The sequence below is a fragment of the Eubalaena glacialis genome, chromosome 4, assembly GCF_028564815.1.
Source record: "Eubalaena glacialis isolate mEubGla1 chromosome 4, mEubGla1.1.hap2.+ XY, whole genome shotgun sequence".
In the NCBI taxonomy this organism is placed as follows: Eukaryota; Metazoa; Chordata; class Mammalia; order Artiodactyla; family Balaenidae; genus Eubalaena; species Eubalaena glacialis.
The window spans coordinates 36,712,920-36,731,382 of record NC_083719.1 but is presented as its reverse complement, the minus strand read 5'-3'; the positions used below and the strand labels follow the sequence as shown (position 1 = coordinate 36,731,382).

General features: G+C 36.9%; 1 protein-coding gene across 1 annotated transcript; it reads left to right on the top strand.

Annotated features, from left to right (window-relative positions):
• Nucleotides 1–15,716: 15,716 nt before the first annotated feature.
• LOC133089667 (mortality factor 4-like protein 1) lies at nucleotides 15,717–16,692 on the top strand. Its single transcript, XM_061187764.1, has one exon. The coding sequence runs from the start codon at nucleotides 15,719–15,721 to the stop codon at nucleotides 16,688–16,690; it is 972 nt and encodes a 323-aa protein (XP_061043747.1). The 5' UTR covers nucleotides 15,717–15,718; the 3' UTR covers nucleotides 16,691–16,692.
• The last annotated feature ends 1,771 nt before the right edge of the window (nucleotides 16,693–18,463 follow it).

Below are 18,463 nucleotides of genomic sequence, written 5' to 3'. Positions count from 1 at the left end.
CAGCCCCAACCAGAAGCACATCCAGTAGTGCTTCCAATAGCTTCTCTCCTCTGTTTTGCTTTTGTTATATGCCTGTCCTCAAAACATCTTCTCAAGCTCCGCTTCAAAAACATTTTGAAAAGCTACTTTATGCAATTATTTAGAAGTCAGGAAGTGCAAAAGTTAAGGTCTTCACAACAACCAAAACTCTCACACTACATAGATTTTATAGATTAAGCTTGAAATTTTAATCACCTAACCTATGATGGAAAATATATGAATCCAGCATATGGGGAGTTGTTTTTATGACATTCTATGACATCTAATGTTTCTATTAAAACTTGATCATGATGAAGTAACAAAATCAATTAAAATCAAAATTCTAGGATTTGCAGTGTTAATAAGTTAATCTTACATTTACTGCTTTTTTCCCCAACACACACACAAAAAACATAAATTTTGTGTCACTCCGATATTCTCCTAAGTATTTGCTTAAAGGTGGGTATTTTGAGTCTGACACCTAAAAGAACCTTTTTTCCTTCTAGATGACCTCTAAAACAAATTTTTAAAGATTCAGATTTTTATGTTACCACAGTATCCTGGCATCTAGTTTCAATCTCTATTTTTTTTAAATATATGTTTTTTGAGCATAAAACATTTTTAAATTTCTGACAGTTGCACTTACTATTATAGGATGCAAAAACTGAAGGCAAAGTATGTGGTTTTCCTATTATAAAAATAAAACCATATTTAAAACATCTTCCACCTCAAGTTTATCTTTTATATAAATTTTTATTTCAATTTAAAAATTTTCTAAAAAATAGCTAATGGCTTACAAGAGAAAATGCTACCTTATTTTTTAAATGTTTAATGTTTGAGACAATAAAAATTATAAATTTAAATATATACCTTTTTACCTATCAAATTGACAAAGATTTCCAAATTGTATATAAGCCTGGGTCCATGAAATGGTAGTAAATTTGATATTCTCAGACACTGCTCCCGATAATATAATTGCTTTAATTTTTCTGGCGAGTAGTTAGGCAATCTTTACCAAGAGCTTCAAGATTATTTATATAAATCAATCCAGTAATATGCACCAAAATCAAAGATTGAGTTTTTTTCTTTTTAGAATAGAGAAATGTTAAAAGTCACCTAGCATTTTTAGTAGGGAAGTAGATAAATTATAGTACAACCACATATTTTAATATTATGCAACCATTAAGAATATTTCTGAAGAATATTTAATAGAAAAATTACAGTATGAAAACTTACCTAAGTGGAAACTGTAAGACACAATGCTGAATATAAATTATGACCCAAATGTCTTTTTATGTTATTTGTAAAACTGGCCACAATAAGTGCCTTTCCAATTGACTACTCTTCAGTAATATCATCTCATCTGACTCCCAGCCTGGCCACAAGACTTCCTTTAGCCAATTAGGCATTGGCTAATGTGAAACAAGCATAGGCTTAATAAGTGCTCACATGTGGGACTTTGCCCTCATGCTACTTTCTGGTACACTGAGACCGCCATGTAAAGAAGCCTGGGATAGTGGGAGGAAAGTGGGAGGCCACATGAAACAGAGACAAGCCATCCCAGCTAAGGCCCCCTAAACCAACCAGCCAGCCAACTGCCAGACATATGAATGAGGTTACCCAAGATCAGCCACCACATGCCAAACTTCCAGCTGACCACTTCAGCCCAGAACAGAAATATAACCAGCCATCCCACAGAATTTTGAATTAAATAAATGGGGATTTTTTAAGCCATTAAATTTTGGATTTGTTTTTTCACAAAGCAAAAACTAACAGACACAGTAAGATGACTATAGACTTTGATAGTTTCCTTTAAAGCCTTCCAAGTTTTCTAAATGCAGTAAAATCGGTATGAGCTTCTTTTATAATCAGAAGATCATCCTGTTTTATAGTAAGAAAAATAGATATAAATCAGAAAAACAGTAAAACCAGCTGAAGAAAAATTAGGAAAAATGAGTTGTATTCTTTATGTGCAACCTTCAGTTATCAGCTTTCCCTGTAAAAAGCAGTTGGACAGTATCATCTCTGGGAATGCTTTTTTACGAAACTTTTGTTCATATCTTTTCTTTTTGGTTGCATTCCAGTGACTCTGGTTTCATCATAGCTCATTTCTGTAGTTTTGGTGTCCCTTCCTAATGCCTACCACTTTTTAATAATTGGAAAGCACCCAGTCAGTAACACATAAGTTGGAAGTCACCCTTTGAAAGTTTCATTATGGGAGTGAGGTCAGCACAATGGCAGTGTGAAACACTCCCGTTGTCTCTCCTCTTCAATCCACACCTGGTTAAACATGCAGAACTCAAAGTTTCCTCTGCCCAGCATACCAGGATACCAGAGTGATTCACACATCTGTACATCTGAAGGCAGGTGAATTGGAACACATAGAGGAGACAGCAGCCATGATCCTGGTCTCCCGGCTTCAGCAGCACCCACAGCCACAGGAAACAGGGCAGCAGAAGCTGAGGCACACACAACCCTCCCCTAACTTCTCCCTCCTCACTTCTACAACAGCAACACTGGCAGCAGCAAAGCACCAGCAACTCTGAAGACACTGGGAACACCTCCGGCAGAGGCGGTGGAGGGTGGAAAGTGCCAATTCTCAAATATAACCAGAGGCAGCTCAGACAAGAGAAATCAGAAAATTATGCTGTAGTGCTACCTACTGATAAAACAAATTCCTCTAATTACCAACCTGCTGAATTATGAGAAGCAAAGTAAACAAAGCTTTACCTAAGTAAGAAAGGTTTTCACTACTTCAAATGCCCTAGCAGAGAAACAACCCATCAAGCACCATGAAAAGCTATGGTAATATGTTATCACAAAGAGAAAGTGACAGTTTTCTAGAAATCAAACTTAAAGTCACAGAAAATTGTGATATAGCTGATAGAGAATTCAAAATAACTGTCACGAAGAAACTCAATGAGTTACAAGAAAACTCAAAAAGGCAGTTCAATGAGCTCAGGAATAAAATTAATGGACAAAACTAATACTTTACCAAACAGACTGAAACTCTAAAAAAGAATCAAAATGGAATTCTGGAGCTTAAGAACTCAATAAATGAAGGATGCATTAGAAAGCACTGGAAATAGAGCAGACCATATATATGGAAGAGAAAATTACCAAGCTCAAAGATAGAAATCTAGAAAATATTCAAGTAGAAGAGGAGAGAGAACTATGATGTTTTAAAAATAAAGAAACTCTATGAAAACTATATGACTCCATTAGATAAGGCAACATAAGGATAACAAGTATCCCAGAGGAGAAAAGAGGTAGAAGGAAACAGAGAGCTTATTTAAAGAAATAATAGCTGAGAACTTCTCTAACCTAGGGAAGAACTGGATATTCAAGTCCACAAAGCTAATAGAACACCTAATAATCCCAAAGCAAAAAAACCTTCTCCAAGACACATTATTTTAAAACTGTCAAAACTCAGTGATAAAGAATTTTAAAGACAGCTAGGGAAAAATGACAGTAACCTACAAAGGTACCCCCACTAGGCTATCAGCAGATTTCTCAGCATCAACTTGATAGGCCAGGAGAGAGTGAATGACATACTCATAATATTGAAAGATTAAAAACTGTCAGCCAAGAATACTCTACCCAGCAAAGTTATCCATTAGATATAAAGGAGAAATAAAGGCTTTCTCAGAAAACCAAAGCTGAAGAAGATTACCACCACTAGACCTGCCTTACAAGAAATGTTCAAAGGAGCCCTTCTACCTGAAAAGAAAAAAAAAGTACACAAAACTTTGACTAGGGCGATAAGTACACAGAATCAGAAAATTCCAACTCCATATCAGAATAGATTGTCAAACAATTATAACTTAAATGGGGGGAGAGCATTATGAATAACTATAGCTACTTTAATTCGGTAACAAACTCACAGCATAAAAACAGACAATGTGACAAAAAAAACATAGAGGGGGGAAGGGGAAAAGAAGAGAACCTGTAAAGGCAAATGAAGAAAAGATGCTGTCAGCAGAAAAAGGACTATTTTATCTATGAGACATTTCAAACAAAGCCCATGATAATAACAAAACAAAAATCTAAAGCAGCAACACAAAAGAGGAAACTGAGAAAAAAAATCATAGAAAACCACAAAACTAAAATGGTAGACAGAAACACGAGGAAAAAGAAATGATATAGCAACCAGAAAACAAAATATAAAACGGCAGCACTAAGTCCTCAAACATCAATAGTCACCCTAAATGTAAGTGTATTGATTTCACCAATCAAAAGACAGAGTGGCTGGATGGATTAAAAACAAGACCCAACTATACGCTGTCACCAGGAGATTCATCTCAGCTCTAAAGAAAACACAGGCTCAAAGTAAAGGGATGAAAGATGATACTCCAGGCAAATGGCAGCCAAAAGAAATTGGGTGTAGCCATACTTATTAGACAAAACAGATTTCAACCCCCCAAAAAGGTAACAAGGGACAAAGATGGGCATTATTTAATGATAAGGGGAACAATCCATCAATAAGACAACATAACATTTATTAATATATACGCACCTAACATGGGAACCCAAAATATATAAAGGACTTGTTAACAGACCTAAAGTGAGAAATCATCAGCAAGACAATAATAGCAGGGGATTTTAACACCCCACTTATATCAATGGATAGATCAGACAAAGTCAACAACAACAAAAATGAGCCTTAAATGAAACATTAGATCAGATAGTCTCAATAGATATCTAAAGAACATTCCATCCAAAAGCAGTAGAATACATATTCTTCAAGTGTACGTGGAACATTCTCAAGGATAGACCATATTTTGGGACACAAAACAAGTCTCAAATTTAAGACTGAAATCATATCAAGCATCTTTTCTAACCACAAGGGTATAAAACTAGAAACCAACTACAAGAAAGCTGGAAAAATTACAAACACGTGAAGACTAAATAACATGCTACTGAACAACTATTGGGTAAAAAGCAATCAAAGGAGAAATCCAAAAATACCTGAAGACAAAAGAAAATGAAAATATGACATACTAAAACCTACGGAATGCAGCAAAAGCAGTACCAAGAGTGAAGTTTATAGCTACACAGGCCAACTCAAGAAACAAGAAAAACCTCAGTCTAACCTTACAACTAAAGGAACAAGAAAAAGAAGAATAAAGCCCAAAGTCAGAAGGAAGGAAGGAAATAATAAAAATCAGAGCAGAAATAAATGAAAGAGCCTAAAAAGACAATAGAAAAGATAAGTGAAACTAAGAACTGGTTCTTTGAAAATTTTAACAAAATTGACAAACCTTTACCTAGACTAAGAAAAAGAGAGAGAAGACTCAAATAAAACAATCAAAAATGAAAGAGGAGAAGTAACAGATATAACAGAAATGCAAAGGATTATAGGAGACTATTAACAGCTATACACCAACAAATTGGACAATCTAGAAGAAATGGATAAATTCTTAGAATCATACAAACTTCCAAGACTGAATCATAAACAGAAAATCTGAATAGACTGATCACTAGTAAGGAGACTGAAACATTAATAGAAACCTGTCAAAAAAACAACAGTCCAGGATCAGACAGCTTCACTGGTAAGTTCTACCAAATATTCAAAGAAGATTTAATACCTATTCTCAAATTCTTCCTAAAAAATGAAGATGAGGGAACTCTTCTGAACTCATTTTATAATACCATAATATATCCTAACACCAAAACCAGGCAAGGACAAAACAACAACAACAAAAATAGGAATTATAGGCCAGTATCTCTGATGAACATAAATGCAAAAATCCTCAACAAAATATCAGCAAGCTGAATTCAACAATACTTTAAAAGGATTATACACCATGATCAAGCGAGATTCATTCCAAGGATGCAAAGATGGTTCAACACCCCTAAATCAATGTGATATACCACATTAACAAAGGATAATTATGATAAAAACTCTCAAAAAAAAGGGTATAGAAGCGACATACTTGAACATAAAAAAGACCATATATGAAAAAACCCTCAGCTAGCATCGTACTCAATGGTGAAAAACTGAAAGCTATCCCTCTAAGATGAGGAACAAAATAAGGATGCCCACTCTCACCACTCTTATTAAACATTGCATTGAAGTCCTAGCCAGAGAAATTAGGTAAGAAAAAGAAAAAGCATTCAAATTGAAAATGAAGAAAAACTGTCCGTTCTTGCAGATAACATGATTTTAAATAGAAAGAACTCTAAAGACTCCACCAAAAAAACTATTGGAACTAATATATACAGTAAAGTTGCAGGGCACAAAATAAATATGCAAAAATCTGTTGTGTTTCTATACACTAACAATGGCCTATCAGAAAGAGAAACTAAGAAAAGCGATCCCATTTACAACTGCAACAAAAAGAATACCTGGAAATAAATCTAACAAAGGAGGTGAAAAACATGTACACTAAAAACTGTAAGACACTGCTGAAAGAAATTAAAGACACAAAGACACGGAAAGATATTCTGTGTTCACGGATTGGAAGAATTAATATTTTTAAAATATCCACATTATCTAAAGCAATCTACAGATTCAATGCAATCTTGTACCAAAATCCCAACAATATTTTTCACAGAAGTAGAACAAAAATGCTAAAATTTATATGGAACCACAAAAGACGCCAAATAGCCAAAACAATCCTGAGAAAAACAAAGCTGGAGGTATCACAGTCTCTGATTTTGAATTATAGTACAGAGCTATAGTAATGAAAATAGCATGGTATTGGCAGAAAACATACACATAGCAGTAGAACAGAATTGAGAGTCCAGAAATAAACCTACACATATATGGAAAACTAATTTACAACAAAAAAGCCAAGAACAATATAATGAGAATGAAAAGTCCCTTCAGTAAAAGGCATTGGGAAAACTGGATAGCCACATGCAAAATAAACAAATGGAACGATGTCAAACTAAAACTCTTCTGCACATCAAATGAAACTCAAAACAAAAAGACAACCTACTGGATGGGAGAAGATATTTGCAAATCATATCCAATAAGGGGTTAATATCCAAAATATATAAAGAATTCATACAACAACAACAAAAAAGAAACCTGATTAAAAATGGTCAGAGGAACTGAATAGATAATTTTCCAAAGACTTACAGATGGCTAACAGGTACATGGAAAGGTGCTCAACATCACTAATCATCGTGGAAATACAAATCAAAACCATGATGAGCTATCACCTCACACCTGTTAGAATTGCTCTTATCAAAAAAGATAAGAAATAACAATTGTGGAAGAGGATGTGGAGAAAAGGGAACACTTGTACACGCTTGGTGGAGCCACTATGGAAAATAATGTGAAGATGCCTCAAAAAATTAAGAATGGAACTTTCAAATGATCCAGCTATTCCACTTCTGGGTATCCAAAGAATACAACACTAATTCAAAAAGCATCCCCATATTGATTACAGCATTATTTACAATAGCCAAGATATGGAAATAACCTCAGTGGCCATTGATGGATGAATGGATAAAGATGTGGTATACACATATACACACAAACACTGGAATATTACTCAACCATAAGATGAAATATTGCCATTTGCTACAACATGGATGGATTTTAAGGGTACTATGCTAAGTGAAACAAGTCAGACAGAGAAAAACAAATACTGTATGATTTCACTCACATGTGGAATATAAAAGAAGTAAATGAAGAAACAAGACCAAAAACACACAGATACAGAAAACATCAATGGTTATCAGAGGGGAAGGAGGGAGGGAAGGGGGAAGGCAAAATGGGTAAAAGAAGTCAACTGTATGGTAACAAATGGAAACTAGACTTTTAGTAGTATATACAGAAGTCGAATTATGATGTTGTACACATGAAACTTGTATAAAGTTATAAACCAATGTTACCCCAATAAATAAAATCTCATTATAATAGCCAGTAAAAGACTAACTTATTATCTTCTTTTTAAACAAACTAACATTTCTATCATTTTATACTAGCATTTAATTACAGAATATTTAAGAAAACACCATCAGGAAATCAACTATTACATCATTTTTATCATTCATCCTATACTCAGTGTAGATTTTATAGGAGTTGAATTTAACTTATGATTATGGCCAAATAGTCACTAATCTGAAATACGTTCTGTGTGATATGTATGTTAAAAGATACACCATCTTTTTGTAAAGGTAAGTGGCTAGAAAAATTTTTACTTAAAAGAACTTTAGCCAGCAAAGGAAACCATAAACAAGACGAAAAGACAACCCTCAGAATCGGAGAAAATATTTGCAAACGAAACAACTAACAAAGGATTAATCTCCAAAATATACAAGCAGCTCATGCAGCTCAATATCAAAAAAAAAAAAAAAAAAACCCAATCCGAAAGTGGGCAGAAGACCTAAATAGACATTTCTCCAAAGAAGACACACAGATGGCCAACAAACACATGAAAAGATGCCCAGCATCACTAATCATTAGAGAAATGCAAATCAAAACCACAATGAGGTATCACCTCACACCTGTCAGAATGACCATCATCAAAAAATCTACAAACAATAAATGCTGGAGAGGGTGTGGAAAAAAGGGAACCCTTCTGCAGTGTTGGTGGGAATGTAAATTGATACAGACACTATGGAGAACAGTATGGAGGTTCCTTAAAAAACTAAAAATAGAACTACCATATGACCCAGCAATCCCACTACTGGGCATATACCCTGAGAAAACCATAATTCAAAAAGAGTCATGTACCACAGTGTTCACTGCAGCACTATTTACAATGGCCAGGACATGGAAGCAACCTAAATGTCCATAGATAGATGAATGGATAAAGAAGATGTGGCACATATATACAATGGAATATTACTCAGCCATAAAAAGAAATGAAATTGAGTTATTTGTAATGAGGTGGATGGACCTAGAGTCTGTCATACAGAGTGAAGTAAGTCAGAAAGAGAAAAACAAATACCATATGCTAACGCACATATATGGAATCTAAAAAAACGGTACTGATGAACCTAGAGGCAAGGCAGGAATAAAGATGCAGATGTAGAGAATGGACTTGAGGACATGGAGGCGGGGGGGTGGGAAGGGGAAGCTGGGACGAAATGAGAGAGTAGCACTGACATAGATACACTACCAAATGTAAAATCGATGGCTAGTGGAAAGCTGCCGTATAGCACAAGTTCAGCTCGATGCTTTGTGACGACCTACAGGGGTGGGACAGGGAGGATGGGAGGGAGGCTCAAGAGGGAGGGGATATGGGGATATATGTATACTTATAGCTGATTCACTTTGTTGTACAACAGAAACTAACACAACATTCTAAAGCAATTATACTCCAATAAAGATATTTAAAAAATACTTTTTCAAGAACTAAATATTTATATGGTAGAAACAATTCAATAACTAACCAATAAATTCAGTATTTACTTGGTAGATGTAATTCAATAAAATATCAAAAGATGGTGGGTAAATGGCCATGCAATAATACTAGGAGTTTAATGTACATTCTAAGTGCGAGAGGAGAAGAAGGAGAGAAAAATACATGAGAAAAGAACCAATTAAGATGAGTGTGATTCATTTTATACATCAATTTAAGTGAGCCACATGTGCCCAAATTAAACATTGTTTCTGGGTGTTTCTGGATGAAATTAGCATTTGGAACAGTGGTCTTGGTAGACTGCCCTCCCCAGTGTGGTTGGGCGTCATCCAATCCACTGAGGGCCAGAATAGAATGAAAGGTAGAGGAAGGAATAATTTGTTCCTTTCCCTGCCTCATTGATTGAGCTAGGACATCTCACCTCATTTCACTTGCCCTTGGATTGGGATTTACATCATTGACTCCCCTGGTTCTCAGGCCTTCAGACTCAGACTGATGTATACCACCAGCTTTCCAGTTTCCAGAGGGCTGATCATAATACTTCTCAGCCTCCATAACTGCATGAGCCAATTCCTCATTCTAAATCTCCTTTTATACATGTATCTCCATCCCATTGGTTCTCTTCCCTGGAGAACCCTCACTAATACAATGAGATCACATGTAATTCTCTGTGATATCTTCTTGTGAACTACCCCCCAAATATGCACACTGCTCACCTCAACAATGCACCCCACACTCCTACCCTCAAATACAAAACTTTAGTAAAAGTCTCCTGAAACCAACCAGGACTTGGTAGGAGGGAATTTTAATGAAGTTGGATAAATGGCTGCTTTTTGCACCAAGGTAAAGTGGCAGACTCAGAGGCAGAAGCCAGATGGACAGGGAACACTTGCATTCAACTCCTCTGCCTGCCAATCCATCTCTGGGGTGCCCAGTGAACTAAGCACAGGTGCTAGCACAGGTAACCTAAAACCCAGCCGAGTCCCCAACCTGGCCCCTTCTTTGCCTCAGAGAATCAGCTCACTAAGGCTGCCCCTCCCCTGCCTCATTTCTCCAAACAAGGGAAAGGAAAAAACAACAGAACTGAGAAAAATCTCTAGGAAGGACGGGACCAGAGACAAAGTGTGAAAATAGATGAAGTTTTCTTTTGGCACTTCCTCTTCCTCACTCAGGGACATGCCCTCCCCACCACACTCCCATGGTCTCCATCTCTGCCACTATGGCAGAGTGATTTGCTCCACTCTCGCCTCACTTCTCCCTGGACAACTGTCAGATATCTTGACCCTTTAGTGCTTGGTGCCTACAAAAACGATTTGCCTATGTTAGATTTTGCGCTTTTCTGAAAATTGTTTTTCCCCTGCTGTTCCTCAATTCCCTTATTCTTGTTCCCTCTTCCCTTAGGTCTGCTCCAGCTGTTTCCAAATGACAGAAAGCCTCCAGATAGGTGTTGGCTTGCTGCATGCTGAATCCAATGGAGCAGGACCCATGTCCTTACACTAACAATGAACCAAAAATTAAATGCTCCCTTCTCATTCTTGAGAAATGATCAAGGCCCTCTCTCAGTTTGAATATTCTTAGAATCTCCAGATCCAGACCTCGAATGTTGGGAACTGCAACATTTAGTCACTGAGGATCCAGCACCAGGCTAACTTAGCAGTGGGGAGGGGCAATGGCGTAAGGTTCATCTTTGTGGCAGTCACTTTTCTAAGTAGTTCCCATGCATTAATATCAATACAACAGCCCTACAAAGTAGTGCTACTTTGAAGATGGACAAAGAAAATAAGAGAAATTTTTTAAGACTCCCACAAAGATTAAGTGGCAGTAGTGGGATGTGAAACCCAACTATTTCCCCAATAGCCAATACTAATCCAATTTCCTCACTTTACAGTTTAAAAATTGCTACCCTAAACGTATTTTTTTAAAGTGTTCAAATAAACAGCTATTTAAAATGTGCTGAATGTGTTTTCAAATACTGGAAGTTACAACATATCTGCATTGTCAAAACAAGGCTTACAAGAGTATAAGAGCAAAGACTAAAACCCAGTTCTTTTCAGGTCTATGTCGCTTTATAAATTAAAAATATGCTAATTGTTTTCATTTTTTGCCATTAATGTGTACTTATTTTCTGGCTTATGGAAAGTGTTCAAGACAGTTTTGATGGGTGACTGAATGAATTATGCTTCAATAATTTGATTTCATGTCATTAAGTACCTGTAGGAACTTTGAATTGGCAAACTTGAATCTACTGGAATCTCTTCTTTAAGGATGCTCCGCCTGCAAAATTTGTTAATCATACAACATGGACTTCTGCTCAGAACTTTAAAAGTCCTTTGGAACATGACATCAAAAAGTGCTAGCACAAATACTGCAATCATGTGACTAACTGGAATGGTGATAAATGAACTTCTTTAGGTCTCTGATAGACCCAGGGTATACGGTTCTGCCCAATGGGCAAAATTGTTATTGGGTATGTTTTTTCTTAACAGCATGGGTATGCTACACTTAACAGCTCCTTTAAAATGTTTAAGAGATGGCATTAGTTCTGCTCCCCAGACCACAGGGAAGGATGTCATCTTCTTTATGCAGAGCAAACTTTCACGTGTTTACTCTCCAGTCTCACCATAAGCCCTGCTGGATTGTTCCTTCGTCACCCACAAGAACATGTTACTCACGTGCAGTCCTTCCCTGCTCAAGTTTGCATTGCCTTGTAAAGTCCAATCTTCTCTAATTGCATCATGCCATGCACTATAAGTCACATTTGCATCCCATTTAAAAGTTAAACCACAACAGACACTGAAGAACAAAAGGAACCACAAGCCCAGGTTTTTTGACAAAACTCCCACACATTGATAATTGGAAGCACATAAATCTACACAGACAAGGTCCGAAACTCCTGCCACGACTTACGCTGACGTCTCACAGCCTAACCCACTTTCAATGCTGCCACCAAGTACCCTGGAAAAGTATGAAGGGCAAGAAAACACTAACAAAACTTTCTGGGGAGCAATAGAAATGAAAATAAATAATATGGATTGCCTAACAAATTGTACTTCTGGAATCTGCATTTAACCATCATTGAGATATGTCTGGTTGGTTGATGTCATAAAAATCTCATTGTTAGAATTCAATATTTAGGTCAGTTCTGAAACAACAGTTAGTTACTAACAGGTTAAGGTACACATTTGGGTAAACAAGGCTCATTTAAGAAGTCCAAATTATTTTCAGAACTAAGAAAAAATGATTTTGCCCCCCAGTTTATATAAAAACTCCCATGAACAGTGTGGGGTTTTCTGTATGTGTTTAATTATCCACCAAAATTCCATAGTTCTAAGCTAAACCAAATTCCTTTACAATATGGGTTCCTAAACTTAATTACCATTCTAGGTGCAAATCTCACAGAAACTGAAAGGCCTTTACTATGATGTAAAGTAGCTGATTCTGATTTGCTGATGAAAACGATTTTGTCTCTTCCGCACACATAGGTATATTACACAGCCAATGGACTCTCTACTTCAGAATGACAGAAATAGCCCCTTAATGACTAGAAAAAACTAATATAATCTCCCTTTAAAAATCAATAAGAATAGAGGGAACTTACCTTAACATAACAAGGGCCATATATGACAAACCCACAGCCAACATCATTCTCAATGATTAAAAACTGAAACCCTTTCCTCTAAGATCAGGAACAAGACAAGGTTGTCCACGCTCACCACTATTATTCAACATAGTTTTGGAAGTTTTAGCCACAGCAATCAGAGAAGAAAAAGAAATAAAAGGAATCCAAATCGGAAAAGAAGAAGTAAAGCTGTCACTGTTTGCAGATGACATGATACTATACATAGAGAATCCTAAAGATGCTACCAGAAAACTACTAGAGCTAATCAATGAATTTGGTAAAGTAGCAGGATACAAAATTAATGCACAGAAATCTCTTGCACTCCTATACACTAATGATGAAAAATCTGAAAATCAAGGAAACACTCCCATTTACCACTGCAACAAAAACAATAAAATAACTAGGAATAAACCTACCTAAGGAGACAAAAGACCTATATGCAGAAAACTATAAGACACTGATGAAAGAAATTAAAGATGATACAAAGAGATGGAGAGGTATATATGATGTTCTTGGATTGGAAGAATCAACATTGTGAAAATGACTCTACTACCCAAAGCAATCAACAGATTCAATGCAATCCCTATCAAACTACCAATGGCATTTTTCGCAGAACTAGAATAAAAAATTTCACAATTTGTATGAAAACCCAAAAGACCCCGAATAGCCAAAGCAATCTTGAGAAAGAAAAATGGAGCTGGAGGAAGCAGGGTCCCAGACTTCAGACTATACTACAAAGCTACAGTAATCAAGACAGTATGGCACTGGCACAAAAACAGAAATATAGATAATGGAACAGGATAGAAAGCACAGAGATAAACCCACGCACATATGGACACCTTATTTTTGATAAAAAAGGCAAGAATATACAATGGAGAAAAGACAGTCTCTTCAGTAAGTGGTGCTGGGAAAACTGGACAGCTACATGGAAAAGAATGAAATTAGAACACTTCTTAACACCATACACAAGAATAAACTCAAAATGGATTAAAGAGCTAAATGTAAGGCCAGACACTATAAAACTCTTAGAGGAAAACATAGGTAGAACACTCTATGACATAAATCACAGCAAGATCCTTTTTGACCCACCTCCTAGAGAAATGGAAATAAGAACAAAAATAAACAAATGGGACCTAATGAAACTTCAAAGCTTTTGCACGGCAAAGGAAACCATAAACAATATGAAAAGACAACCCTCAGAATGGGAGAAAATATTTGCAAATGAAGCAACTGACAAAGGATTAACCTCCAAAATTTATAAGCAGCTCATGCAACTCAATATCAAAAAAACAAACAACCCAATCACAAAATAGGCAGAAGACCTAAATAGACATTTCTCCAAAGAAGATACACAGACTGCCAACAAACATAGGAAAGGATGCTCAAAATCACTAATCATTAGAGAAATGCAAATCAAAACTACAATGAGGTATCACCTCACACCAGTCAGAAAGGTCATCATCAAAAAATCTACAAACAATAAATGCTGGAGAGGGTGTGGAGAAAAGGGAACACTCTTGCACTGTTGGTGGGAATGTAAATGGATACAGCCACTATGGAGACCAGTATGAAGGTTCCTTAAAAAACTAAAAATAGAACTACCATATGACCCAGCAATACCACTACTGGGCATATACCCTGAGAAAACCATAATTCAAAAAGAGTCATGTACCACAATGTTCATCGTAGCTCTACTTACAATAGCCAGGACACGGAAGCAACCTAAGTGTCCGTTGACAGATGAATGGATAAAGAAGATGTGGCACATGTATACAATGGAATATTACTCAGCCATAAAAAGAAAGGAAATTGAGTTATTTGTAGTGAGGTGGATGGACCTACAGTCTGTCATACAGAGTGAAGTAAGTCAGAAAGAGAAAAACAAATACCAAATGCTAACACATATATATGGAATGTAAAAAACAAACAAACAAAAAAAGTTGTTCTGAAGAACCTAGGGGCAGGACAGGAGTAAAGACACGGACATAAAGAATGGACTTGAGGACACGGGGAGGGAGAAGGGTAAGCTGGGATGAAGTGAGAGAGTGGTATGGACACATATACACTACCAAATGTAAAATAGATAGCTAGTGGGAAGCAGCCACATAGCACAGGGAGATCAGCTCGGTGCTTTGTGACCACCTAGAGGGGTGGGATATGGAGGGTGGGAGGGAGACGCAAGAGCGAGGAGATATGGGGATATATGTATAGCTGATTCACTTTGTTATAAAGTAGAAACTAATACACCATTGTAAAGCAATTATACTCCAATAAAGATGTTAAAAAAAAAATCAATAAGAAGGCAGACCTCATCATTGTAGATCATCCTCCTCCAGGGAACAACATGAATATTATTAACACAGGCCAACTTCTGTTTCTGAATTGTCAGAAACAGCTTAAATGGATAAGGGTTTGATACAAGAGGTTGAACAAGTATCTGGCTTGAAATAGTCTGGCATCAAAAGTAGGATTTTATCATGCAGCTCAATATCAAAAAAACAAACAACCCAATCCAAAAATGGGCAGAAGATCTAAATAGACATTTCTCCAAAGAAGATATACAGATGGCCAACAAACATATGAAAGGCTGCTCAACATCGCTAATCATTAGAGAAATGCAAATCAAAACTACAAGGAGGTGTATCACCTCACACCACTCAGAATGGCCATCATCAAAAAAATCTACAAACAGAGAGTAGGGGGCGGTAGTTGGGGGTGGTGGGAGAAGGAGGAGGCGGCGGCGGCGAATCACTTATAAATGGCGCCGAAGCAGGACCCGAAGCCTAAATTCCAGGAGGGTGAGAGAGTGCTGTGCTTCCATGGGCCTCTTCTTTATGAAGCAAAGTGTGTAAAGGTTGCCATAAAGGATAAACAAGTGAAATACTTTATACATTACAGTGGTTGGAATAAAAATTGGGATGAATGGGTTCCAGAAAGCAGAGTACTCAAATACGTGGACACCAATTTGCAGCAACAACGAGAACTTCAAAAAGCCAATCAGGAGCAGTATGCAGAGGGGAAGATGAGAGGGGCTGCCCCTGGAAAGAAGACTTTTGGTCTGCAACAGAAAAATGTTGAAGTGAAAACAAAAAAGAACAAACAGAAAACACCTGGAAATGGAGATGGTGGCAGTACCAGTGAGACACCTCAGCCTCCTCGCAAGAAAAGGGCCCGCGCAGATCCTACTGTTGAAAATGAGGAAACATTCATGAACAGAGTTGAAGTTAAAGTAAAGATTCCTGAAGAACTAAAACCATGGCTTGTTGATGACTGGGACTTAATTACCCGGCAAAAACAGCTCTTTTATCTTCCTGCCAAGAAGAATGTGGATTCCATTCTAGAGGATTATGCAAATTACAAGAAATCTCGAGGAAACACAGATAATAAGGAGTATGCTGTTAATGAAGTTGTGGCAGGGATCAAGCAATACTTCAATGTAATGTTGGGCACTCAGCTTCTCTACAAATTTGAGAGACCACAGTATGCTGAAATCCTCGCAGATCACCCTGATGCGCCCATGTCCCAGGTGTATGGAGCGCCACATCTACTGAGATTATTTGTACGTATTGGAGCAATGTTGGCCTATACACCTCTGGATGAGAAGAGCCTTGCTTTATTACTGAATTATCTTCATGATTTCCTAAAATACCTGGCAAAGAACTCTGCAACTTTGTTTAGTGCCAGCGATTATGAAGTGGCTCCTCCTGAGTACCATCGGAAAGCTGTGTGAGGCGCTTATACACACTCTTGTTTGGATCTCTGTAAACCCATTTTTGTTTCCTAGTCCTTCTCTTGTACAAATGATGTACTTTGGAAATGTTAGTGTATAACAGAAGTGATGTTTGTTTTCTGTTTGATTTTAAACAGAAAATAAAAGGGGTTACAGCTCCTTTTTTCTTTTCTTTTTTTTTTTTTTCTTCATTTCAAAGTTGCTACCAGTGTATTCAATGATGGACAACAGAGAGACATACTGTAGAGTGTTTTATTGCTTAGTTGACAAAGCTGCTTTTGAATGCTGGTGGTTCTATTCCTTTGACACTATGCACTTTTATAATATGTGTTAATGCTATATGACAAAATGCTCTGATTCCTCGTGCCAAAGGTTCAATTCAGTGTGTATAACTGAACACACTCGTCCATTTGTGCTCCCCCCTTTTTTTATGGTGCTTACAGTAAAGAGCCCATCCTTTGCAAGTCATCCATGTTGTTCCTTAGGCATTTTATCTTTGCTCAGATTGTCAAAGAATGGTGGCTTGCTTCATGGTTTTTGTATTTGTGTCTAATGCATGTTTTAACATGATAGACGCAATGCATTGTGTAGCTACAGTTTTCTGGAAAAGTCAATCTTTTAGAAATTGTTTTTCAGATCTTCAATAAATTTTTTCTTTAAATTTCAAAAAAAAAATCTACAAACAATAAATGCTGGAGAGCGTGTGGAGAAAAGGGAACCTTCTTGCACTGTTGGTGGGAATGTAAGTTGATAAAGCCACTATGGAGAACAGTATGGAGGTTCCTTAAAAAACTAAAAATAGAACTACCATACAACCTAGCAATCCCACTACTGGGCATATACCCTGAGAAAACCATAATTCAAAAAGAGTCATGTACCACAATGTTCATTGCAGCTCTATTTACAATAGCCAGGACATGGAAGCAACCTAAGTGTCTGTCGACAGATGAATGGATAAAGAAGATGTGGCACATATACACAACGGAATATTACTCAGCCATAAAAAGAAACAAAATTGAGTTATTTGTAGTGATGTGGATGGACCTAGAGTCTGTCATACAGAGTGAAGTAAGTCAGAAAGAGGAAAACAAATACCGTATGCTAACACATATATATGGAATCTAAAAAAAAAAAAAAAAGGTTCTGAAGAACCTATGGGCAGGATAGGAATAAAGACGCAGACATAGAGAATGGACTTGAGAACATGGGGAGGGGGAAGGGTAAGCTGGGACAAAGTGAGAGAGTAGCATAGACATATATACACTACCAAATGTAAAATAGCTAGCTAATGGGAAGCAGCTGCAAGCACAGGGAGATCAGCTCAGTGCTTTGTGATCACCTAGAGGGGTAGGATAGGGAAGGTGGAAGGGAGACGCAAGAGGGAGGGGATATGGGGATATATGTATAGCTGATTCACTTTGTTATCCAGCAGAAACTAACACACCATTGTAAAGCAATTATACTCCAACAAAGATGTTAAAAAAAAAAAAAGTAGGATTTTAATTAGATTATCAGAGAGCCTTTTGTTAAATTTTGGAATGCTGATAAATTTTTTAAAGCCCTCTAATCTGGGAGATATTTACCTTCAATCATTAAACTTGTTCTTGATTAAGAATCTGAAAATGAGCCTGTTAAGCCTTCAGAAAAATAGTATGCCCAATAAAACACTGAAAATAACACTGCCAAGCCACCAGGAAACTCAAACAGCTACTACTCCTAGAATCTGCACAACTGGTGGAAATTAAACTAATGCTTGAAAAGAGACCAAAGCAT

What these genes read in the sequence shown, in the direction of transcription:
- LOC133089667 (XM_061187764.1), top strand. Translation starts at nt 15,719, where the DNA reads ATGGCGCCGAAGCAGGACCCGAAGCCTAAATTCCAGGAGGGTGAGAGA.